Raw genomic sequence first — 26096 nt, 5'->3', positions numbered from 1 at the left:
AAAAAAAAACGGTGTAAATAAAAATAAACATATATGGTATCACCGCGTGCGGAAATGTCCGAATTATAAAAATATATTATTAATTAAATCGCTCGGTCAATGGCGTGCGCGCAAAAAAAATTCCAAAGTCCAAAATAGTGCATTTTTGAACGCTTTTTATATTATGAAAAAATGAATAAAAAGCGATCAAAAAATGAGTCCTCATACTGTCCCGTAGGTAGAAAAATAAAAAAAGTTACAGAGGTCAGAAGATGACAATTTTAAACATATAAATTTTCCTGCATGTAGTAATGATTTTTTTCAGAAGTCCGACAAAATCACCTATATAAGTAGGGTATCATTTTAATCGTATGAACCTACAGAATAAAGATAAGGTGTCATTTTTACCGAAAAATGTACTACGTAGAAACTGAAGCCCCCAAAATTACAAAATGGCGTTTGTTTTTCAATTTTGTTTTACAATTATTTTTTTTTTCCCCGTTTCGCTGTAGATTTTTGGGTAAAATGAATGATGTCACAGCAAAGTAGAATTGGTGGCACAAAAAATAAGCCATCATATGGAATTTTAGGTGCAAAATTGAAAGGGTTATGGTTTTTTAAAGGTAAGGAGGAAAAAATGAAAGTGCAAAAAACGGAAAAACCCCGGGTCCTTAAGGGGTTAAGGACCCGGGGTTTTTCCGTTTTTTGCACTTTCATTTGAAACGGGAAAAAAAATCATTGTGAGACAAAATTGAAAAAAAAAAACGCCATTTTGTAACTTTTGGGGGCTTCCGTTTCTACGTAGTACATTTTTCGGTAAAAATGACACCTTATCTTTATTCTGTAGGTCCATATGATTAAAATGATACCCTACTTATATAGGTTTGAATTTGTCGCACTTCTGGAAAAAATCATAACTTCATGCAGAAAAATTTATACGTTTAAAATTGTCATCTTCTGACCCCTATAACTTTTTTATTTTTCCGTGTATGGGGCGGTATGAGGGCTAATTTTTTGCGCCGTGATCTGAAGTTTTTAACGGTATCATTTTTGCATTGATAGGACTTATTGATCGCTTTTTATTCATTTTTTCATGATATAGAAAGTGACCAAAAATGCAGTATTTTGGACTTTGGAATTTTTTTGCGCGCACGCCATTGACCGTGCGGTTTAATTAACGATATATTTTTATAATTCGGACATTTCCGCACGCGGCGATACCATTTATGTTTATTTTTATTTTTATTTACACTGTGTTTTTTCTTTTATGGGAAAAGGGGGGTGATTCAAACTTTTAATAGGGAAGGGGTTAAATGATGTTTATTCACTTTTTTTTTGCACTTTTTTTTTGCAGTGTTATAGGTCCCATAGGGACCTATAACACTGCACACACTGATCTTTTACATTGATCACTGGTTTCTCATAAGAAAACAGTGATCGATGATTCTGCCGCATGACTGCTCATGCCTGGATCTCAGGCACTGAGCAGTCATTCGGCGATCGGACAGCGAGGAGGCAGGTAGGGGCCCTCCCGCTGTCCTGTCAGCTGTTCGGGATGCCGCGATTTCACCGCGGCTATCCCGAACAGCCCACTGAGCTAGCCGGCATGCTTTCGGTTTCACTTTAGACGCGGCGTTCAACTTTGAACGCCGCGTCTAAAGGGTTAATAGCGCGCGGCACAGCGATCAATGCCGCGCGCTATTAGCCACGGGTCCCGGCCGTTGTTAGAGGCCGGGCCCGAACCGCTATGACGCGGGGCCACGCCGTGGCCCCGCGTTATAGATCGGGAGTGGACACATGACGTTCCAGTACGTCATGTGTCCTTAAGGGGTTAAGGGGTTAAACACTACATGCCGGTTATCCCTGGTGTCTAGTGGACCCATCTTCCCCTCCCGCGATGTACCGGTAATCGCGGGGTGAAGATGGGTTGCTGGGGAAGCCCGAGGTCTTGCCTGATCCTCGGCGTCTTCCCCGGCTCTGTGATTGCTGAAGGCTGTGATTGCAGCCCTCAGCAATCAAGCCCAGATAACATAGATCAATATACTGTAACCGTGGCCTAAAACCGTGGTATGTTACTTTGTCGGTGGAAAAATAAAACGGTTATGGGTCTTAAACATAAACCACAAATCAAAGGGGGTAATCTGAATGTGTGTTTGTATACACAGTGGTCCCTCAACATACGATGGTAATCCGTTCCAAATGGACCATCGTTTGTTGAAACCATCGTATGTTGAGGGATCCGTGCAATGTAAAGTATAGGACAGTGGTCTACAACCTGCGGACCTCCAGATGTTGCAAAACTACAACACCCAGCATGCCCGGACAGCCAACGGCTGTCCGGACATGCTGGGAGTTGTAGTTTTGCAACATCTGGAGGTCCGCAGGTTGAAGACCACTGGTATTGGAGGTTGTACTCGCCTGCCCCCGCCGCTCCGGACCGTCACCGCTCGTCACCACTGCCTGGGATGTCGCCTTCGATCGCTGTCCCCGACTCTCCGGCACGGCCTCTGCTTCCCCGGCATCCTCGCTCTCCGTCGCCGCCATCACGTCACTACGCACGCCGCTCCTCTTGGATGACGGGACGGCGTGCGCAGCGACGTGATGACGACGATGGAGAGCGCCGACGATGCAGGGGATCCTGAAGAGGACGCGCCGGAGCCCCGAGGACAGGTAAGTGATCGTCAGCGGACCACACGGGGCACCGTAAACGGCTATCCGGTGGCAGCTGAAGCAGTCTGAAATGCCGGATAGCGGTTTATGCGATGGCCCCGACATACAAAAGCATCGTATGTTGATGCTGCCTCTGAGAGGCCATCGTATGTTGAAATGATCGTATGTCGGGGCCATCGTAGGTCGGGGGGGGTCACTGTACTGGTATTTGTGTGTCACCGAGTGTGTGTCTGACAGTGTGTAAAATCAGTAAGATATGTCCGTATGTGTGTCAGTACGTTCATATGTGCAGTGTGCAACTCTTGCTCTATTTCAGCTTCTTAAAACAACCATACCAAATGGATTCAAGACAGAAGCGTTCAGCATATACAGCCCGTTTCAAGTTAAAGGTTGTGGAATATGCCAAGCAACATGGAAATAGGGCTGCAGCAAGGCATTTTGGAGAGCCACCAACAGAATGCACAATACGAGAGTGGCGAAAAGATGAAGCAAAAATCAAGATATTGCCAAAAACAAAATGCAATGGTCGAAGTGGTATTGTTAAATGGCCACAATTGGAAAACCTGGTAAAGGAATTCGTACTGAATCAAAGAAAAGCAGGCATTGCCTTATCAACAAAAATGATCATTTTTGAAGCAGTGAAAATCGGCAAAGCGTTACAAATCCAAGATTTCAAAGGGACAACATCATGGTGCCAAAGATTTATGAAGAGGCATGACCTTCGGATGCGAACAAGAACCAGGATTGCCCAGCGTATGCCTGACGAGTTTATTATTAACGCAAGGAGGAGACGACATTTTGAAATGGGTCAAATCGGCAACATGGATGAAGTATCCCTGACTTTCGATGTTCCTTCAAATAAAACCGTGGACTCGAAAGACGCCAAAACTGTAACGATCAAAACTTCAGGGCATGAAAAAAAGTTGCCACCATTGGTCATTTTTAAAAGAAAAACTTTACCAAAGGAGAATATTCCAAGGGGCGTACACGTACATGTTCACCCTAAAGGTTGGATGGATGAAGAAGGCATGAAGTTGTGGCTAAAAAATGTGTGGGGGAAGCGCCCAGGAGCTTCGTTAAGGAAGCCATGCTTATTAGTATTGGACGCATTTAGATCTCATCTTACAGAAACAATAAAGCAAGAATTTCAAAAGTTCAAAACAGATATCGCAGTTATTCCAGGTGGACTAACCTCACAATTGCAGCCATTAGATGTTTCCATTAACAAACCCATCAAAGCCCATATGCGTGAAGAGTGGAACAAATATCTGTGTGATGAAACTCAACATGAAGTCACAAATTCTGGGCGAATGAAAAGACCTAGCATTACAAAAGTGTGCCAGTGGGTGAAAACTTCATGGAACACAGTCAGTGAAGATATTGTTATCAGATCTTTTAAGAAATGTGGCATAAGCAATGCTTTGGATAGGGAAGAAGACGAAGTGATCTATGAAGACAGTGGCAGTGGAAGCAGTAGTGGTCAGCTCGATTCTGAAGATGGCTGTGAAGACGAAGAGTTTTTTGGTTTCCCTGATAGCAGTTTAGATTAATTTTGTTTTTGTTCAGTATTTTATGTTCAAAGGAGTATTTTTCTTTCATATTTGCCATATAAGTGGTATAAACTTTATAATAAATATTGTTCCACGATTAAGTTCAGAGCTTCCAAGTCATTACTTTTACATGTATTTATTTTTTTACTCCGATTTTCATGTTAAAATGAGGGTGTGTGTTATACGCCTATAAATATGGTACTTCTACTACAACAAGGGCTGCTTATAATATATGCGGGGGGGGGGGGGGCTGCAACCATATACAGGGGACTGCAAATTTATACAGGTGGCAACTATGTACAGGGGTACCTACCTACAAGGAGTAACCCCTACTTTAAAGGAGGCTGCTACTACCTACAAGGGGCAGCTATATACAGGGAATAACTACTTACAGGTGGCACTTACCTACTCGGAGCACCTGTGTAATGGGGAAAACAATGAAAGGACCTACCTACTGAAGTGACCTAACTCCCTAATGGGGGAGGGGGGTGCACCTACTCTTCCACAACCCAAAGTAAAGTGGGTACTTTTACTGTGTGGAACACTGGGGGTTATTATTATTATTATTGTTTGGAAAAGTGCGGAGTCTAAAATGTTTGTTTGTCAGGTTCTGTGGAGACAAGTTGTGGCTGGAAGAAATCATCATGACGGTCTGGGCCTGATGAATAAGAAAAAGGAAAGTGACCGACTCCAATCAGAGAAGACATCACCTGATGTAACTGTATGTAGTCACTTATATGGTCTGCAGAGCCTGTGTGGAGCTGGGGTCACTACTGTCTGTGTACAGTGGTATTATCCAGTCAATTATATAGTGGTAATGTGTAGTCATGGTGTGGTGGAATTATTTTTCCCTTTGTAGAAGAGGAGATGATTGCTGTAAAGTTCTTACCTCTAGAGCAGTGGTTCTCAACCTGGGGTACAAGTACCCCCAGGGGTACATAGCAGTTCTCCAGGGGGGTACTTGAAAAAAAAATCAGTAATGGCAGCCACAGCAACTGGTTATTGATCTGGACCACTTTGAAAGAAATGGTCGGCTGACGTCACTGCACCAAGGAGCGAAGCAGGAGGACAGCAAAGGGGCAGCGTGGGCACTGGGCTGCTGTGGCCAGGAACTACCATCAGCTTTGTTGCTCCACTGCCCCTGCAGACCGGAGACCTACTGCTATGAGCCATAACAATAAGTCCCCAGACCAGAGGAGCAGTGGAGCAACAAAGCGGGACAGTATGGTGGCCCACAACTATATATGTGGGCAGTTTGGGGGCCCACAACTATATATGGGAGCCCAGAGGGAGTCTAACAACTTTATGGGGATGCCAAGCGGGTACTAGTACTGTGTGTGACAATAAACATGGGAAATTTGTAAATAGGTGGGTATTGTATTGCAGAAAGCAGCCTAAAATGTTTGTTTGTTTGGCTGGTTCTGTGGTGAAGTCATGTACGGGAGAAATCTTCATGGCGGTCTAGGCCAGATAGTGAAGAAAATAAAAGTAAATAACTCCTGTTAGAGGAGACGTCACCTGTAAATCCAGGGACTGGGGAGATAGGGAGAGGAACAGGGGGCCTGTTATAGAGGAAAGTAAAGCATATGAATTATACTATAATCATTACAAAATGTCTCTAATATGGGGGTACAATTTTTTTGAGAATGGGCTGTCAAGGGGCACTCAGGCAAAAAAGGTTGAGAACCACTGCTCCAGAGAGTCCCCAATAGATGGTAGTAATGGTCATGGAAATACAGCCTCCTATCTACGTCACTTCCAAAACCAGTTGGTGGAGCTGATATCCGCCATTATACAGTCCCTGTCCAGATCTTAGAAGAATCTCCTTCTCTTCGGCTCCTCATCCGACATGATGATGTCATCAGGGAATTGTCTCCCATCGGTCTCCATGTCCTCCGGCGCTGATGTTATAGCCGGGAAAGATGTAGGAGCCACAGCTGGCTTTGGTGGTAAAGCCGGCACCTCTTTCACTCCCATAGTCACGTAGTCTGGGGTTACTCTTCCTGCCAATCGCCATCACCGTAGTGATAACACTCCTTCCAAAGCCAGCAAAGACCGACACTGCCTGCAGGGCCAGAGCCCATTCTATAGGCCCCCACAGATTCTATATTACATCATCATCATCATCATGTGTGACATCACAAGAAGTGGGCGTGGCCAAACCACACACATATAAGGAGATCGTCAGTAACGTGTGTATCTGCTCCGGGCTTAGATTATACATCAGGATATTATGGGATGGGGGGTTTTCTTTAGTTTTTTTGCTGTTTTTAATACGGCATTCCTGAAGATTTCATGTTGTGTAGAAAAATACTTAAAAAAATAAATGAATAAATGCATTTTAAGATGAGGAATAAAATCGGAAAAACAACTAAGCTTTACTCAGTTACACTGCAAATACAATTCTTTGGTCGCTTCTTTGGTAAATATCAGCAATTGTGGCCAAGCCTGGTTAAAAGATCGTACGATATATCAATGTGTACATGCAGAAGGGGCTGCACGAAATATCGCAATCGAATCGCCATTTCTGCAAATTGCAATATGGTTTCTCTATGGGAAAATTTGCGATTGCCCATCACCATATCTGACGGGCTGGGCCGCCACCGAAAATTAAATGCTAAGTCAGTGTTTCCCAACTAGGGTGCCTGCAGCTGTTGCAGAACTACAACCCCCAGCAATGCTGAGAGTTGTAGTTTTGCAATAGCTGGAGGTCCTCTAGTTGCGAAACTCTATCCTTAGAAATAATAGGGGTGCAGGAGTTTTTATGCGACATGGGGGATGGACACGAAATGGGGGGGGATTAGACGTGAAATGGGGGTGGATGTGAAATTGGGGGATGGACATTAAATGGGGAATGGACATAAAATTGGAGGGAGGGGAATGTGAAATTGAGGGACAAAAAAGAAATTGGGGGATGGACGTGAAATGGAGGTGGATGTGAAATTGGGGGATGGACATTAAATGGGGAGATGTGAAATGGGGAATGGACACAAAATGGGGGGATAGAGATAAAAGGGGGGGGGGAGGGGAATGTGAAAATTGGGGGGGGGGATAGACATGAAATGGCAGAGGATGTGAAATTGGCGGATTGCCATTAAATGGGGAGATGTGAAATGGGGAATGGACACAAAATGGGGGGATAGACATAAAATGGGGGGGTGAAATGGCAGTGGATGGGAAATTGGGGGATGTGAAATGGGGAATGGACACAAAATGGGGGAGGGGAATGGGAAATTGGGGGATGGACATTAAATGGGGAGATGGGGAATGGACACAAAATGGGGGGGGGGATAGACGTGAAATGGCAGGGGATGTGAAATTGGGGGATGGACATTAAATGGGGAGAGGTGAAATGGGGAATGGACACAAAATGGGGGGATGGACATTAAATGGGGGGATAGACGTGAAATGGCAGTGGATGTGAAATTGGGGGATGGACATTGAATGGGGAGATGGGGAATGGACACAAAATGGGGGGACATAAAATGGGGGATGTGAAATTGGGGGGACAAAAAAGAAATTGGGGGGGTAGACGTTAAATGGAGGTGTATGTGAAATTGGGGATGAACATTAAATGGGGGGATAGGTGTGAAATGGGGGGATGGGAAATTGTGGGATAGAAAAGAAATTTGGGGGAAAGGACATGAAACTGGGGAGGATAGACGTGAAATGGGGTGGATGTGAAACTTGGGGGGATAGCCATGAAAGGGCAGGTAAGCTGGGAGTTGTAGTTTTGCAATAGCTGAAGGTACCATAGTTGGGAAACACTATCCTAAGAAATAATAAGGGCGCAGGGAGGGGGTGGGGGATGTGACATGGGGCGAGATATGACATGGGGGACTGACATGAAATGGCGGGGCAGAAATGAAATGGGGGATGGATGTGAAATAGGGAAATGTAATATGGGGGGATATGAAATTAGGGGATAGGAAAGAAAATGTGAGTCCAGAATGAGAACATTTTTACAATAAAACCGTCCCCCAGATCCCTATGATATAGCAAAAAACATTAACTTACATAGAAACAAATAGGAAGAGGATAATCAAATCTGAGTGATTTCGACCACAGCAGGATGCATAGCCAAAATAAGACTGACCCAAAGGTCACATGTCACATGTGATTTCTTTTTTTTTTTTTTTACTCCCCAAAATAATGGCAGAAAGCCTTTATAATTTTAACCCCCTCCCCCATTTGTTATGTAAAGTTCATAAAACCGCCCCTTCAGCTATTTCTCACATGGTCGCCCTGATTTATCGAAATTCGTGAGAGAGAAACTGGAGAGATTTTGGGGGAGATTTATTAAAACCCGTCCAGAGGAAACGTTGCTGAGTTGCCCATAGCAACCAATCAGATCGCTTCTTTCAGTTTTGAAAAGGCCTCTGAGAAATGAAAGAAGCGATCTGATTGGTTGCTATGGGCAACTCAGCAACGTTTCCTCTGGACAGGTTTTGATAAATCTCCCCCTTTGTCCATAACAACCAATCACAGCTTAGCTTTCATATCCTAACGAGTTCTGATAAAGTGAAAGCTGAGCTGTGATTGGTCGGTGTGAGCGTAATCTCTCTGGTTCTTCTCTGATACCTGATAATTCGGGCCCAGTGTGTTTTGTGTCGTCCTTCTAGATGGAGATTTATCGTAACGTGTGTAGAGGAAGAGTGGAGGCCATTTCTCACAGGCCTCTTTAAAAATGAAAGAAGGAATTGAATTGGTTGCTATGGGCAAATGCACCACTCCCTCTACACAGGTTCTGATAAATCTTTCCCCTAGTTCTCATAATATTCATACAAGTATTTACCACTAGGACACCAGGATACGCCCCATTACTCTGTGATTCTCGATTTAGTGCGGTCAATGAGTGCGGTCATACAGCAGTGCGGTCAGCGAGTGCGGCCATACAGCAGTGCGGTCAGTGAGTGCGGCCATACAGCAGTGCGGCCATACAGCAGTGCGGTCAGTGAGTGCGGCCATACAGCAGTGCGGTCAGCGAGTGCGGCCATACAGCAGTGCGGTCAGCGAGTGCAGCCATACAGCAGTGCGGTCAGTGAGTGCGGCCATACAGCAGTGCGGTCAGTGAGTGCGGCCATACAGCAGTGCGGTCAGTGAGTGCGGCCATACAGCAGTGCGGTCAGCGAGTGCAGCCATACAGCAGTGCGGTCAGTGAGTGCGGCCATACAGCAGTGCGGCCATACAGCAGTGCGGTCAGTGAGTGCGGCCATACAGCAGTGCGGTCAGTGAGTGCGGCCATACAGCAGTGCGGTCAGTGAGTGCGGCCATACAGCAGTGCGGCCATACAGCAGTGCGGTCAGTGAGTGCGGCCATACAGCAGTGCGGTCAGTGAGTGCGGCCATAAAGCAGTGCGGTCAGTGAGTGCGGCCATACAGCAGTGCGGTCAGCGAGTGCGGCCATACAGCAGTGCGGTCAGTGAGTGCGGCCATACAGCAGTGCGGCCATACAGCAGTGCGGCCATACAGCAGTGCGGTCAGCGAGTGCGGCCATACAGCAGTGTGTCAGTGAGTCCGTCCATACAGCAGTGCGGTCAGCGAGTGCAGCCATACAGCAGTGCGGTCAGTGAGTGTCAGTGAGCACAAGTTTAGCTTTTTCTCATAATCGAACGTACTACTGACACCTGATATATAGTAAGGTTAAAAAAAAAAACTAATTGTTATCATGTTCAACCAAAAAGTGGGGGTGGGGGGGGGAATGGGTGGATGAAGGGGAGGAGTATAAGTGGATAAAGGTAAGGGGTACAGGTGTATGAAGTGGAGGGGTACGGGTGGAATAAGGTGTGAGGTACGTGTCCAATAAGGGAAGGGGTATGGGTGGAATAAGGGGTGAGATTTGTGTCCAATAAAGTAAGGGGTACGGGTAGAATATTGAGGGGTGAAGTACATGTCCAATAAGGGAAGGGGTACGGGTAAATGAAGTGGAGGGGTATGGGTGGAATAAGGGGTGAGTTACATATCCAAAAAGGGGAAGGGGTACGGGTAAATGAAGGGGAGGGGTAGGGGTGACTGAAGGGAAGAAGTAGGGGTGGAAGGGGAGGGGTAAATGAAGGGAAGAAGTAGGGGTGAATGAAAGGGGAGGAGTAGGGATGGACGAAGGGGAGGGGTAGGGGTTAGAGCCGGGCGGTATGAGCAAAAACTTGTATCACAGTATTTTTGTAAGTGAGGGCGGTTCCACTGTATTTAACGGTATTCCCCCGGCCCCCCCCCCCCACCCATGTGACCTGGGCGCCGCTTCTGTCCAAACACCCCCCCCCCCCCAATGAATTATCAGTTGCGCTGTCCCCACATCTGTCCCCACATCATGTCACCCACAAGTGCTCCTCTGCTCATCCTCCTATGAGTTGCGGGCCGCCAGCGCTAGAAATCTGTACTGTACTACAAATAACGTTTCCCGGGCTCTGGTACCATCTTCCCTGCCCTGCGCTGCGATCCTCTTGCTGTCTGGAAAGTCACAGAGCCGCCAGCCTATCAGCAGCCAAGGCGGGACCTCGCTGCGGCCGGTGATAGACTGCCGGCTTTGTGACGTTCCCATCCCCAGGAAGCAGGTGAGGCCGGTGATGGGTGGAATTTGGACCAACGGGAGAACGTAGGCAGGTTAGTTAAAGTTTATTTAGTTTATTTTTGCAGCCCGGGCAACGTTATTTGTAGTACAGTACAGATTTCTAGCACCGGCGGCCCGCAACTCATAGGAGGATGAGCAGAGGAGCGCTTGCGGGTTACATGATGAGGGGACAGATGTGGGGACAGCGCAGATAATTTATTAGGGGGGGCGGAAGAAAAGCAGAATAGCGCTCACTGGTCACAAATGATTAGTTTCTCGATGTGGGGACAGCGCTCTGCGGCGGATAATTCATTCATTCGAGAGGGGGAGGGGCCCAACCGGTATTGCGGTATGGGCAAAATTCATATCGAGCAGGAAAAAAACGTTCGGTATTCCATATGAACCGGTATACCGCCCAGCACTAGGTAGGGGTGGATGAAGAGGAGAGGAATGGGCGAATAAGGGGAGGGGTACAAGCAAATGAAGGGGAGGGGCTGTGATTCCATATTTCTACATATACATTAATGTCCTTATGTCCTAATAATGTATCTAACTCTGTATTATCCGGAGTAGTTCCGGAGGTGACTGTCCTCAGGTTCACAGTCCTGTTCCTGTGTCGGCACGGCATGAGCTTTCAGTTCAGGGGTTTTGGCTTGTTTACTGATCATCATACAAGCCTCACACCGCTCCTGAAGTCACTAGCCCACCTCTCACCCCCTACCCAAACACAGTCTTGTCTCCCCGACCCGTCCACTTCACATCTTTGATGCCGTTTTTTATTGGTTGGGGTCCGATTGTTTAGACTCCAACCAATGAAGACAACAAGCAGGGAGGGAAGAGGGCAGCCGCACCCTCCTGTCCCCGCTCTGTCTATAAGACCTGGACAGACCTAAGAACCGGGAGAGAACATGCCAAGGGCTAATTTGACAGGTGCCCGCAGTCTGCGGAATGTATATATATAATTTGGTACAAAAATTCGATATACACCAAAATATATGATTAGAAAGCATATAGGTATGCCAAGGAGTTAAAAAACTGAATTGACATATTGGGCCCAGCCCTGGTCTGTCGTGCTCTTCTCCTTGATGCTAGGGCCTGATACGTCACATGGCTGCCCCGCCAATCACTGTCTAAGGGGTGACATTGATGCAGCCAGTGGTAGGTTGAGCAGAAATTGACATATTGACCCCCCCAGAACCCTAAAGGGGAGAGCACCAGAGACCAGAAGCAGCAGGGAAGCCCTAGGGGATGCAGGGTGAACATGTACGGCTTTGTTGTCTGGGACTTAAAGGGGTACGCCGGTGAAAACCTTTTTTTCTTTTAAATCAACTGGTGGCAGAAAGTTAAACATATTTGTAAATTACTTGTATTAAAAAATCTTAATCCTTCCAGTACTTATTAGCTGCTGAATGCTACAGAGGAAATTCCTTTCTTTTTGGAACACTGATGACATCACGACCATAGTGCTCTCTGCTGACATCTCTGTCCATTTTAGCAACCATGCATAGCAGATGTATGCTAAGGGCAGCATGGTGGCTCAGTGGTTAGCACTACTGCCTTGCAGTGCTGGGGACTTGGGTTCAAATCCCACTAAGGACAACAATAAATAAAGCGTTATTATTATTATAATAACATCAGCAGAGAGAACTGTGCTCGTGATGTCATCAGAGAGCATTCCAAAAAGAAAAGAATTTCCTCTAGTATTCAGCAGCTAATAAATACAGGAAGGATTAAGATTTTTTAATAGAAGTAATTTACAAATATGTTTAACTTTCTGCCACCAGTTGATTTAAAAGAAAAAAGGTTTTCACCGGAGTACCCCTTTAACACCCCAGGGTGTAAATGTATGCCCTGGAGCATTAAAGGTGTACTCTACCAGAAAACAACTTAACTGCGCTCCGTGCCTAATGACTAGCGACTACAGCCACCACGCCCCCTCCATTCAAGTTTATGGGAGGAGGTGTGATGACAACGTAATAGCCGCCACACCCCCTCCCATAGACATGACTGGAGTGGGTGTGGCTTGACATCACAAACACGGAAGCTCCAATCTTCTGTATTCCAGACATCGCAGCTGCCGGCATGGAGATCGGGGGGGGGGGGGGCTGGTTGGATCAGACATCTTTGGATAGGGGATAAGATGTTTTCAGGCAGAGTTCCCCTTTAAAGGGGTTCTCCGTTGGAATTTTTTTTCATTTTTATTTTTTTAAATCAACTGGTGCCAGAAAGTTAAATAGATTTGTAAATTACTTCCAGTATGTTTTAGCAGCTGTATTTAGCAGCAGAAATTCTGTTCTTTTTGAATCTCTTTTTTTGTCTTGACCACAGTGCTCTCTGCTGACACCTGATGCCCGTATCAGGAACTGTCCAGAGCAGGAGAAAATCCCCATTGCAAACCTATGCTGCTCTGGACAGTTCCTGACATGGACAGAGGTGTCAGCAGAGAGCACTGTGGTCAAGAAATTCAAAAAGAAACAAATTTCCTCTGTAGCATACAGCCGCTAAAAATTACTGGAAGGGTAAAGATTTTTTTTATAGAAGTAATTTACAAATACTAACTTTCTAGCACCAGTTTATAAACTGTGATCACAGGGGTCTGATGAGCTAAAATGGTGGAGGAGGATCCCCTTACCTTCTGCTGGATCGCCGATCAGGTAATGCTGCCTGCCTCAGCAAGGCTGTATCAGTGGAGTGCCAGGGGGCATGGCTATGCTGCAGTGGGTGGGTGGGTGGAAAGCAATACTTCAGTATACATCCACCCACTGCAGCATAGCTATGCCCCCTGGAGACCAATTGACTTGTGACATATTGCCTAGAGACGCATGGAATGCTGGGAAAGGTCAGAGACAACAGTAAAATAAAAAGACTTGCATTAAAGGGGTACTCCGTCCCTAGACATCTTATCCCCTATCCAAAGGATAGGGGATAAGATGTCAGATCGCCGGGGTCCCGCTGCTGGGGACCCCCAGGATCTCCGCTGTGGCACCCACCTGTAGCGGCTTCCGGAACAGCTGGAGGTCCTCAGGCTAAGTCCATCCCGACCATGGGGGCTGAAGATCGTGAAGTCACGACTCCGCCCCCGTGTGATGTCACGCCCAGCCCCCTCAATGCAAGTCTATGGGAGGGGGCGTGACAGCTGCTCTTAAAAGAGCAGTGCGTGACAAACAGCCCAGAAATCTCAAAGAACTGGAAGACTTTTGTAAGGAAGAATGGGCAAAGATACCTCAAACAAGAATTGAAAGACTCTCGGCTGGCTAAAAAAAAGCATTTACAAGCTGTGATACTTGCCATAGGGGGCAGTACAAGATATTACCTCTGCAGGGTGCCCAAACTTTTGCAGATGCCTTTTTTTGGTTTTCTATTATTTTGAAAGTGTAAGTGATGGAAATAAAATCTAACTTTTGTTGACATATTATAAGAATGTCTAATCTGTAATTTGATGCCTTTTGGAGATTTTTCCATCTTTCCTTGGCTTCTTTATGCACATTAATACAAATTTTTACCTGGGGTGTCCAAACTTTTGATCCCCACTGTACAGTGGTTCCTCAAGTTACAATATTAATCAGTTCCAGGACAACCATTGTATGTTGAGACCATTGTATGTTGAGACCAAAACTCTATGGAAACCTGGTAATTGGTTCTGAAGCCCCAAAATGTCATCCAAAAATAGGAAAAAGTGAGGATTAAAGATAGATAAGTAGATAAATAATACAGATAAAGCAAATCCTTACATATAATAGTAATAAAGATCTGCTGGGAGCTGTAATCACTGTCTATGTTAGAGGACAGGAGCTTCTTCAGGGTCCTGTACAGAACACAGTGTCCTAAAAAAGTAACATGGAGCCGCCCTCACCTGGTGTCCAAAGGAGCAGCTAACTGTGGCAGATGTAAAGAGTACAGAACATGTAATACTGCCTCCCTGTACTGTAGTGGGCGCTACCAGACACCAGTCAGTGCATACACTTCAGTAATACAGGTAAAGAGTAGTACAGAACATGTAATACCTCCCTGTACTGTAGGGAGCACTACCAGATACCAGTCAGTGCATACACTTCAGTAATACAGGTAAATAGTACAGAACATGTAATACCTCCCTGTACTGTAGGGGGCGCCACCAGTCAGTGTATACACTTCAGTAATACAGGTAAAGAGTACAGAACATGTAAACCTCCCTGTACTGTAGGGGGCGCTACCAGACACCAGTCAGTGCATACACTTCAGTAATACAGGTAAAGAATAGTACAGAACATGTGATACCTCCCTGTACTGTAGGGGGCGCTACCAGTCACCAGTCAGTGCATACACTTCAGTAATACAGGTAAAGAGTACGGAACATGTAATACCTCCCTGTACTGTAGGGGTCGCTACCAGACACCAGTCAGTGCATACACTTCAGTAAAATGGGTGTTTAACCAGTGAAATGCCCATTCTGATTGGTCGGTTCTTCCGGCCATTGACATGTTTCACTGATCTGGACTGTCTGTACATTGTATGTTGAATTTGGTTTCGTGTTACAATGGTCCAGAAAAGACCAGTGTATGTTGAAAATATTGTATGTTGAGGCCATTGTTAGTTGAGGGATGACTGTACAAGATACACACCCACATAAACAATATACACACATATATACACTCAAATATATACACACATATACAATATATACACTTATTACTTTATTAGGTCACCTGTTCCATTGCTTGGTAAAATAAAAAGCTAACTCAGCCAATCACACGGCAGCAGCTCAATACATTTAGGCATGTAGACGTGGTCCAGACAACTTGCTGAAGTTCAAAGCGAGCATCAGAACTGGGAAGAAAGTGGATTTAAGTGACTGAGAACGAGTTATTATTGTTGGTGCCTGATGGGCCAGTCTGAGGGTTTCACAAACTGATGATCTCCTGGGATATTCATGCACGACCATCTCAAGAGTTTACAGAGAACAGTCCGAAAAAAAAAGAGAAAATATCCAGTGAGCGGCAGATGTGTGCATGAAAATATATTGATTTTGGAGGAGAATGGGCAGACTGGTTCAAAAAAGGCAACAGTAATTCAACCACTAGTTACAACCAAGGTCTGCAGAATACCATCCAACATTGAAGCAGATGGGCTACAGCAGTTTAAGACCATACCAGGGGCTACTTCTGTCAGCTCGAAACAGGAAACTGAGGCTGCAATTCACTTAGGCACCAAAAAAGAACGTTGTCTGGTCCGTTGAGTCTCCATTCCAGCTGTTACATTCAGATGGCAGGGTCAGAATTTGGTGAAAACAACGTAAAGCATGGATCCCTCCTGCCTTGTATCAGGGTCAGGCTGGTGGGGGTGTAATGGTGTGGGGGACATTTTGGGCCCCTTAGTACCAATTGATCCTGGTATAAACACAACAGCTACCTGAGTATTGTTACTGACCAGGTCTGTCCCTTTATGACCATAGTGGACCCATCTTCTGAGGATACCTCCAGCAGGATAATGCCCCATGTCACATGACATCATCTCATACAGAACAATGAGGTCACATGACATCATCTCATACAGGACAATGAGGTCACATGACATCATCTCATACAGGACAATGAGGTCACATGACATCTCATACAGGACTATGAGGTCACATGACATCTCATACAGGACAATGAGGTCACATGACATCTCATACAGGACAATGAGGTCACATGACATCATCTCATACAGGACGATGAGGTCACATGACATCATCTCATACAGGACAATGAGGTCACATGACATCATCTCATACAGGACAATGAGGTCACATGACCATCTCATACAGGACGATGAGGTCACATGACTCCAATGGCCTCGACAGTCACCGGATCACATCCTATAGATCACTGCTGGAATGTGTTGGAACTGAGGATTGTAATCACGGTTCTGTTCAGTATCTCGTTCACTAGGTTAGGTTGTCCTCAGGATGGGTGGTGGAAACCTAGATGTTTGGAAACAAGTATCCGTATGTCTCACCAAAGCTTTTATATCATATTTGAGCCTCTTAAGTAATGTATCTTAAACCTTAATGAGCTAATATGAATATGGCTTTACTCGTATGTGTCTTCTCTTATGTCTAAGAAGACATGAGTTATCTCTAAAACATTTCCCACATTCCGCACATGAATATGGCTTTGCTCCCGTGTGAATTCTCTCGTGTATGACTAGGCTGGAATGAATTGTAAAACATTTCCCACATTCCGAACATGTATACGGCCTCTCTCCTGTGTGGCTTCTCTCATGTCTGACAAGACTCGGTTTATCGGTAAAACATTTCCCACATTCTGAACATGAATACGGCTTCTCTCCTGTGTGAGTCCTCTCATGTTTAACAAGACTTGGTTTATCCATAAAACATTTTTTACATTCGAGACAGGAATAAGGCTTCTCTCCTGTGTGAATTCTCTCATGTGTAACGAGATGTGATTTATATGTAAAACATTTCCCACATTCTGAACAGGAATATGGCTTTTCTCCTGTATGAATTCTCCTATGTGCAAACAGACTTGATCGTCTTGTAAACTCTTTTCCACATTCATCACATTGAACCCCTTTTTCTCCTTCCTGGCCTTTCTTTATGGTAACAACCTGTGATTGGTCGGAAGAAGGTTCCTTATGATCAGGAGGATTATTATAGGGTAGATCCGTACTGTGAAGTCCTGGATGGACATTAGGGGTGAGGAGGTCTATTCCTGAGGTGTCCTCCATGATATCTTCTTCCTCTTCTTCATATTTTAAGGATATAAGTAAGTTTCCCTCAGAGTTCTTAATGGGACTTTCTGTAAAAGGTAAAAATGACTTTTGTTATTTTTTTTTTTTCCCCAAACCATAAAGCAAAGACTTTTTTTTGGGGAGGGGGGCCAAAAATTATATAAAAGTGTAGAGAAACAGAAAGAAAGTATTCATATTTCTATTTTTTGATTGATAATTTTCTGGTATTAATGATGAGAATATATATTTGTATTATTAATAGTACATTTTATAAGTATGATTATTATTTAATAAAAAAAAAACCAAAAAAACCCACACATATATAATAAAAATAATAATATACATTTTATAGATATGTAAATTACAATAGTTATAATTATTTTATTGTGTATATATATATATATATCTCTATCTATCTAAAGGGCTGCACAACATATCGCAATCGCTTCACGATTATTGCGAACTGCGATACACCCCATCACTTTCCCCCTATTCTACAAATGGACATACAGCAGTTCCAGCTCCGTCAGCAGTGGTCACTGGCTATAACAAAGAGACAACTCTCCACTGCAATGAACAGGATTGATGATCCCTTAGATGCCACAGATAATAGTGTTTATGGCATAAAAGTGGTTAAACAGACGTATGGGTTCATGTGGTCAGTCAGTTTATCAACAAGTTTTTTTTTTAATTATTATTACTCATAAAAACGTAAACTTTATTTAAAAATATTTATGTTTAGATGGGCATTTTATATACATATTTTCTGATATGTGAAAAAAAATCTGTACATAAACACTCCATCTGTAGGGAACACACAGGGAATGAATACATCACCTGCTGGAGAGATTTCTATGTTACTAGGTGGTGACAGTGATATCTATATATATATATATATATATGTCTCTTCTTACCTGGTGATGGGAGGGGCTGCTGATCCTCCATCATCACCTGATCCTTGTACTGATCCTTGTGTCCTTCTACATACTCCCACTCCTCCATGGAGAAATAGACCGCCACGTCCTGACACCTTATAGGAACCTGACACGATGATACAGTCATCACCCCGACCCCTCCAGTGGTGTTACTGTATAATGTCCCAGCATTCCCAGCAGTGTCACCTCTCCAGTCATCACCAGACCCCTCCATTACTGTATAATGTCCCAGCATTCCCAGCAGTGTCACCTCTCCAGTCATCACCAGACCCCTCCATTACTGTATAATGTCCCAGCATTCCCAGCAGTGTCACCTCTCCAGTCATCACCAGACCCCTCCATTACTGTATAATGTCCCAGCATTCCCAGCAGTGTCACCTCTCCAGTCATCACCAGACCCCTCCATTACTGTATAATGTCCCAGCAGTGTCACCTCTCCAGTCATCACCAGACCCCTCCATTACTGTATAATGTCCCAGCATTCCCAGCAGTGTCACCTCTCCAGTCATCACCAGACCCCTCCATTACTGTATAATGTCCCAGCATTGTCACCTCTCCAGTCATCACCAGACCCCACCATTACTGTATAATGTCCCAGCAGTGTCACCTCTCCAGTCATCACCAGACCCCTCCATTACTGTATAATGTCCCAGCAGTGTCACCTCTCCAGTCATCACCAGACTCCTCCATTACTGTATAATGTCCCAGCATTCCCAGCAGTGTCACCTCTCCAGTCATCACCAGACCCCTCCATTACTGTATAATGTCCCAGCAGTGTCACCTCTCCAGTCATCACCAGACCCCTCCATTACTGTATAATGTCCCAGCATTCCCAGCAGTGTCACCTCTCCAGTCATCACCAGACCCCTCCATTACTGTATAATGTCCCAGCAGTGTCACCTCTCCAGTCATCACCAGACCCCTCCATTACTGTATAATGTCCCAGCAGTGTCACCTCTCTAGTCATCACCAGACCCTCCATTACTGTATAATGTCCCAGCATTCCCAGCAGTGTCACCTCTCCAGTCATCACCAGACCCCTCCATTACTGTATAATGTCCCAGCAGTGTCACCTCTCCAGTCATCCCCAGACCCCTCCATTACTGTATAATGTCCCAGTAGTGTCACCTCTCGAGTCATCACCAGACCCCTCCATTACTGTATAATGTCCCAGCAGTGTCACCTCTCCAGTCATCACCAGACCCCTCCATTACTGTATAATGTCCCAGCATTCCCAGCAGTGTCACCTCTCCAGTCATCACCAGACCCCTCCATTACTGTATAATGTCCCAGCAGTGTCACCTCTCTAGTCATCACCAGACCCTCCATTACTGTATAATGTCCCAGCATTCCCAGCAGTGTCACCTCTCCAGTCATCACCAGACCCCTCCATTACTGTATAATGTCCCAGCAGTGTCACCTCTCCAGTCATCACCAGACTCCTCCATTACTGTATAATGTCCCAGCAGTGTCACCTCTCCAGTGATCACCAGACCCCTCCATTACTCTATAATGTCCCAGCAGTGTCACCTCTCCAGTCATCACCAGACCCCTCCATTACTGTATAATGTCCCAGCATTCCCAGCAGTGTCACCTCTCCAGTCATCACCAGACCCCTCCATTACTGTATAATGTCCCAGCAGTGTCACCTCTCCAGTCATCACCAGACCCCTCCATTACTGTATAATGTCCCAGCAGTGTCACCTCTCCAGTCATCACCAGACCCCTCCATTACTGTATAATGTCCCAGCAGTGTCACCTCTCTAGTCATCACCAGACCCTCCATTACTGTATAATGTCCCAGCATTCCCAGCAGTGTCACCTCTCCAGTCATCACCAGACCCCTCCATTACTGTATAATGTCCCAGCAGTGTCACCTCTCCAGTCATCCCCAGACCCCTCCATTACTGTATAATGTCCCAGTAGTGTCACCTCTCGAGTCATCACCAGACCCCTCCATTACTGTATAATGTCCCAGCAGTGTCACCTCTCCAGTCATCACCAGACCCCTCCATTACTGTATAATGTCCCAGCATTCCCAGCAGTGTCACCTCTCCAGTCATCACCAGACCCCTCCATTACTGTATAATGTCCCAGCAGGGTCACCTCTCTAGTCAGCAGTTCAGTGATCCTGTGGATAAGTTCTAGTATCTTCTGATCATGTATCGGTGAGTGAGGTGGAGGCTCCATGATGGGGCCCCGGGTCCTGCTCTGTCCTCCTGACTCCTGGAGATGGCTGCTGGGGGCCACACACTCCCCCGATGTCTTCTTCACTATGGTGTAATCCTGTGTATGGAGAGAGACAATGAGGGGACTGACCCCAGTATTCCTCCCTCACTACAAAGAGGAGATGGCGCCCCCTGTATAGAGCTCTAGTGACCACATCTGGAATACTGGGGGCAGTTCTGGGGTCTTGAAGATCTTATACAGGACCCTGGATTCTTCCTATTCTGGATTTTCCCTTCTGTATCTCTGACTTGTTCCATAATACAATAAAGATGATAGAAATGTAGATGGGTCACCTCACCTCTCCGGTCAGCAGGTGGAGGATCTCCAAGGTGAGGTGGAATATTCTCTTAGTCATCTCATTCCTGTCCTTGTCCATCCTTGGGGGTCATTCAGGAGAAGAGGAGACGATGAGATATAAGGGTCTGTTCACATGTACAGGATTCTGCGCAGGATTTGAAGCTGTAGTCAGTCATTTAGTTTATCTTGAAATCTGTGAAGAATAGAGAAAGTGTGAATACACCATAAAGAGTATAAGCTTAGAGCTCTGTGTATATATATATAGCTACAGCTGAGCCCCGCCCACTCATGTCACATGATCATCCTCACAGGTCCTTTACCACATTATCTTCTTTCCTGCTGATCTCCGCCCCCACATGCACTGGTCACATGATGGTGACGTCATCACAGGTCCTACACCTTCAGCATGTGGCAGATAGAGAGCAGGTCCTGGTCCATTATATGAGGAGGAGGTTTGTTACAGTGTTATCAGTGTGTGATCCCAGTAGTAAGGAGATTACATGAGGAGGAGGTTTGTTACAGTGTGTTATCAGTGTGTGATCCCAGTAGTAATGAGATTACATAAGGAGGAGGTTTGTTACAGTGTGTTATCAGTGTGTGATCCCAGTAGTACGGAGATTACATGAGGAGGAGGTTTGTTACAGTGTGTTACAGTGTGTGATCCCAGTAGTAAGGAGATTACATGAGGAGGGGGTTTGTTACAGTGTGTTATCAGTGTGTGATCCCAGTAGTAAGGAGATTACATGAGGAGGAGGTTTGTTACAGTGTGTTATCAGTGTGTGATCCCAGTAGTAATGAGATTACATGAGGAGGAGGTTTGTTACAGTGTGTTATCAGTGTGTGATCCCAGTAGTAAGGAGATTACATGAGGAGGAGGTTTGTTACAGTGTTATCAGTGTGTGACCCCAGTAGTAAGGAGATTACATGAGGAGGAGGTTTGTTACAGTGTGTTATCAGTGTGTGATCCCGGTAGTAAGAAGATTACATGAGGAGGAGGTTTGTTACAGTGTGTTATCAGTGTGTGATCCCAGTAGTAAAGAGATTACATGAAGAGGAGGAGGTTTGTTACAGTGTGTTATCAGTGTGTGATCCCAGTAGTAAGGAGATTACATGAGGAGGAGGTTTGTTACAGTGTGTTATCAGTGTGTGATCCCGGTAGTAAGGAGATTACATGAGGAGGAGGTTTGTTACAGTGTGTTATCAGTGTGTGATCCCGGTAGTAAGGAGATTACATGAGGAGGAGGTTTGTTACAGTGTGTTATCAGTGTGTGATCCCAGTAGTAAGGAGATTACATGAGGAGGAGGTTTGTTACAGTGTGTTATCAGTGTGTGATCCCAGTAGTAAGGAGATTACATGAGGAGGAGGTTTGTTACAGTGTGTTATCAGTGTGTGACCCCAGTAGTAAGGAGATTACATGAGGAGGAGGTTTGTTACAGTGTGTTATCAGTGTGTGACCCCAGTAGTACGGAGATTACATGAGGAGGAGGTTTGTTACAGTGTGTTATCAGTGTGTGATCCCAGTAGTAAGGAGATTACATGAGGAGGAGGTTTGTTACAGTGTTATCAGTGTGTGATCCCAGTAGTAAGGAGATTACATGAGGAGGAGGTTTGTTACAGTGTGTTATCAGTGTGTGATCCCGGTAGTAGGAGGGGTCTGGTGATGACTGGAGAGGTGACACTGCTGGGACATTATACAGTAATTTAGGGGTCTGGTGATGACTGGAGAGGTGACACTGCTGGGAATGCTGGGACATTATACAGTAATGGAGGGGTCTGGTGATGACTGGAGAGGTGACACTGCTGGGACATTATACAGTAATGGAGGGGTCTGGTGATGACTGGAGAGGTGACACTGCTGGGACATTATACAGTAATGGAGGGGTCTGGTGATGACTGGAGAGGTGACACTGCTGGGACATTATACAGTAATGGAGGGGTCTGGTGGTGACTGGAGAGGTGACACTGCTGGGACACTATACAGTAATTGGGGGTCTGGTGATGACTGGAGAGGTGACACTGCTGGGAATGCTGGGACATTATACAGTAATGGAGGGGTCTGGTGATGACTGGAGAGGTGACACTGCTGGGAATGCTGGGACATTATACAGTAATGGAGGGGTCTGGTGATGGCTGGAGAGGTGACACTGCTGGGAATGCTGGGACATTATACAGTAATGGAGGGGTCTGGTGATGACTGAATAGGTGACACTGCTGGTACATTATACAGTAATGGAGGGGTCTGGTGATGACTGGAGAGGTGACACTGCTGGGACATTATACAGTAATGGAGGGGTCTGGTGATGACTGGAGAGGTGACACTGCTGGGACATTATACAGTAATGGAGGGGTCTGGTGATGACTGGAGAGGTGACACTGCTGGGACATTATACAGTAATGGAGGGGTCTGGTGATGACTGGAGAGGTGACACTGCTGGGAATGCTGGGACATTATACAGTAATGGAGAGGTCTGGTGATGACTGGAGAGGTGACACTGCTGGGACATTATACAGTAATGGAGGGGTCTGGTGATGACTGGAGAGGTGACCCTGCTGGGACATTATACAGTAATGGAGGGGTCTGATGATGACTGGAGAGGTGACACTGCTGGGAATGCTGGGACATTATACAGTAATGGAGGGTCTGGTGATGACTGGAGAGGTGACACTGCTGGGACATTATACAGTAATGGAGGGGTCTGGTGATGACTGGAGAGGTGACACTGCTGGGAATGCTGGGACATTATACAGTAATGGAGGGGTCTGGTGATGACTGGAGAGGTGACACTGCTGGGACATTATACAGTAATGGAGGGGTCTGGTGATGACTGGAGAGGTGACACTGCTGGGAATGCTGGGACATTATACGGTAATGGAGGGGTCTGGTGATGACTGGAGAGGTGACACTGCTGGGACATTATACAGTAATGGAGGGGTCTGGTGATGACTGGAGAGGTGACACTGCTGGGAATGCTGGGACATAATACAGTAACACCACTGGAGGGGTCGGGGTGATGTCTGTATCATTGTGTGTCAGGTTCCTATAAGGTGTCAGGACGTGGCGGTCTATTTCTCCATGGAGGAGTGGGAGTATGTAGAAGGACACAAGGATCAGTACAAGGATCAGTTCATGATGGAGGATCAGCAGCCTCTCCCATCACCAGGTAAGGAAAGACCTTCCTGATGATAGATTGGGGGGAGAGGGTCCCCTAGATTCTACACTCATTGTTCGATCATTATTTATAGGCAATCTATTCCCTGTGTGTTCCCTACAGATGGAGTCATGGATAGAAATCCACTCGAGAGGTGTCCCCGTCCTCTGTATTCCCAGGACTGTCCAGAGGGAAATGTCCCAGAGAACCATCAGGTAGATGGCGCTAAAGTCTCCCTGAAATATGATCATAAAGTTATTGAACTAAAGATCGTTTTATATTTCTTATGTTTAGGGTGAAGATCTGATTTATATTAAAGTTGAAGTTAAAGAGGAATCAGAAGAGGAGACGGATCAGCAGTGTAAGGAGGGGGAGACTTTTATTGGTTGTACAATGTGTTTTGAGGGTCCCCTAGATCCTCCACTCGTCATCTGATCATCACATGTAAGTAATCTATTCCCTGTGTGTTCTCTACAGATGGAGTCATGGATAGAAATCCACCCGAGAGGTGTCCCCGTCCTCTGTATTCCCAGGACTGTCCAGAGGGAAATGTCCCAGAGAAGCATCAGGTAGATGAGGCTGATCCTATCCCACATCTCTAAGGGGGGTCCTGCAGTCATAGATGTGGGGGTAGATTTTGGGGGTCTCTGTTGCTCCTCCTGTCTGCTGTATTGTAGTGAATTGTTCTATATGTCACATCAGGGGGGAGATCTGACTAATAATAAAGTGGAGGATGAAGAAGAGAGGATGAGGGGCCATCACCCGTGTATGAGGGAAGTGAAGGAGGAAATTCCAGGAAGTGTTACCCCAGGTATGTAATAATTCCAGGAGGTGTTACCCCAGGTATGTAATAATTCCAGGAGGTGTTACCCCAGGTATGTAATAATTCCAGGAGGTGTTACCCCAGGTGTGTAATAATTCCAGGAGGTGTTACCCCAGGTATGTAATAATTCCAGGAGGTGTTACCCCAGGTATGTAATAATTCCAGGAGGTGTTACCCCAGGTGTGTAATAATTCCAGGAGGTGTTACCCCAGGTGTGTAATAATTCCAGGAGGTGTTCCCCAGGTATGTAATAATTCCAGGAGGTGTGTTACCCCAGGTGTGTAATAATTCCAGGAGGTGTTACCCCAGGTATGTAATAATTCCAGGAGGTGTTACCCCAGGTGTGTAATAATTCCAGGAGGTGTTCCCCAGGTATGTGATCATTCCAGGAGGTGTTCCCCAGGTATGTAATAATTCCAGGAGGTGTTTCCCCAGGTATGTAATAATTCCAGGAGGTGTTACCCCAGGTGTGTAATAATTCCAGGAGGTGTTACCCCAGGTATGTAATAATTCCAGGAGGTGTTACCCCAGGTGTGTAATAATTCCAGGAGGTGTTCCCCAGGTATGTGATCATTCCAGGAGGTGTTCCCCAGGTATGTAATAATTCCAGGAGGTGTTTCCCCAGGTATGTAATAATTCCAGGAGGTGTTACCCCAGGTGTGTAATAATTCCAGGAGGTGTTACCCCAGGTATGTAATAATTCCAGGAGGTGTTACCCCAGGTGTGTAATAATTCCAGGAGGTGTTCCCCAGGTATGTGATCATTCCAGGAGGTGTTCCCCAGGTATGTAATAATTCCAGGAGGTGTTTCCCCAGGTGTGTAATAATTCCAGGAGGTGTTACCCCAGGTGTGTAATAATTCCAGGAGGTGTTACCCCAGGTGTGTAATAATTCCAGGAGGTGTTACCCCAGGTGTGTAATAATTCCAGGAGGTGTTACCCCAGGTGTGTAATAATTCCAGGAGGTGTTACCTCAGGTGTGTAATAATTCCAGGAGGTGTTACCCCAGGTGTGTAATAATTCCAGGAGGTGTTACCCCAGGTGTGTAATAATTCCAGGAGGTGTTACCCCAGGTGTGTAATAATTCCAGGAGGTGTTACCCCAGGTGTGTAATAATTCCAGGAGGTGTTACCCCAGGTGTGTAATAATTCCAGGAGGTGTTACCCCAGGTGTGTAATAATTCCAGGAGGTGTTACCCCAGGTGTGTA

General features: G+C 45.6%; 3 protein-coding genes across 4 annotated transcripts in view; 1 reads left to right on the top strand and 2 right to left on the bottom strand.

Moving 5' to 3' along the window:
* Positions 1-8337, bottom strand: part of LOC130297775 (gastrula zinc finger protein XlCGF57.1-like) — a 55491-nt gene extending 47154 nt beyond the window's left edge. The window contains exon 1 of the mRNA XM_056550687.1: positions 8217-8337. The gene's annotated coding sequence lies outside the window, so the exon portion shown is untranslated. The remainder of the gene's footprint in view (positions 1-8216) is intronic.
* The window catches only part of LOC130300905 (uncharacterized), a 448736-nt gene that overhangs the window by 413298 nt on the left and 9342 nt on the right, over positions 1-26096 (top strand). The window contains exons 20-26 of the mRNA XM_056551581.1: positions 2966-4173; positions 9001-9104; positions 23967-24079; positions 24162-24282; positions 24362-24428; positions 24545-24636; positions 24770-24878. Of these exons, the coding sequence (XP_056407556.1) occupies positions 2966-4173; positions 9001-9104; positions 23967-24079; positions 24162-24282; positions 24362-24428; positions 24545-24636; positions 24770-24878 (1814 nt within the window). The remainder of the gene's footprint in view (positions 1-2965; positions 4174-9000; positions 9105-23966; positions 24080-24161; positions 24283-24361; positions 24429-24544; positions 24637-24769; positions 24879-26096) is intronic.
* The window catches only part of LOC130298322 (zinc finger protein 501-like), a 54151-nt gene continuing 44528 nt past the window's right edge, over positions 16474-26096 (bottom strand). The window contains exons 2-5 of one of the 2 annotated variants that reach the window (XM_056551263.1): positions 20919-20997; positions 20498-20677; positions 18371-18497; positions 16474-17524 (exon numbers count right to left, since the gene is read on the bottom strand). In XM_056551263.1, the coding sequence (XP_056407238.1) occupies positions 16779-17524; positions 18371-18497; positions 20498-20677; positions 20919-20996 (1131 nt within the window). In that variant the 5' untranslated portion in view covers position 20997 and the 3' untranslated portion in view covers positions 16474-16778. Of the gene's footprint in view, positions 17525-18370; positions 18498-20497; positions 20678-20918; positions 21111-26096 lie in introns of those variants that run through there. The other variant, XM_056551256.1, reaches the window with a different exon arrangement.

Source organism: Hyla sarda, chromosome 1 (genome assembly GCF_029499605.1).
Source record: "Hyla sarda isolate aHylSar1 chromosome 1, aHylSar1.hap1, whole genome shotgun sequence".
NCBI lineage: Eukaryota > Metazoa > Chordata > Amphibia > Anura > Hylidae > Hyla > Hyla sarda.
The sequence above is the reverse complement of the archived record's forward strand: the minus strand, read 5'-3'. Positions and strand labels throughout refer to the sequence as shown.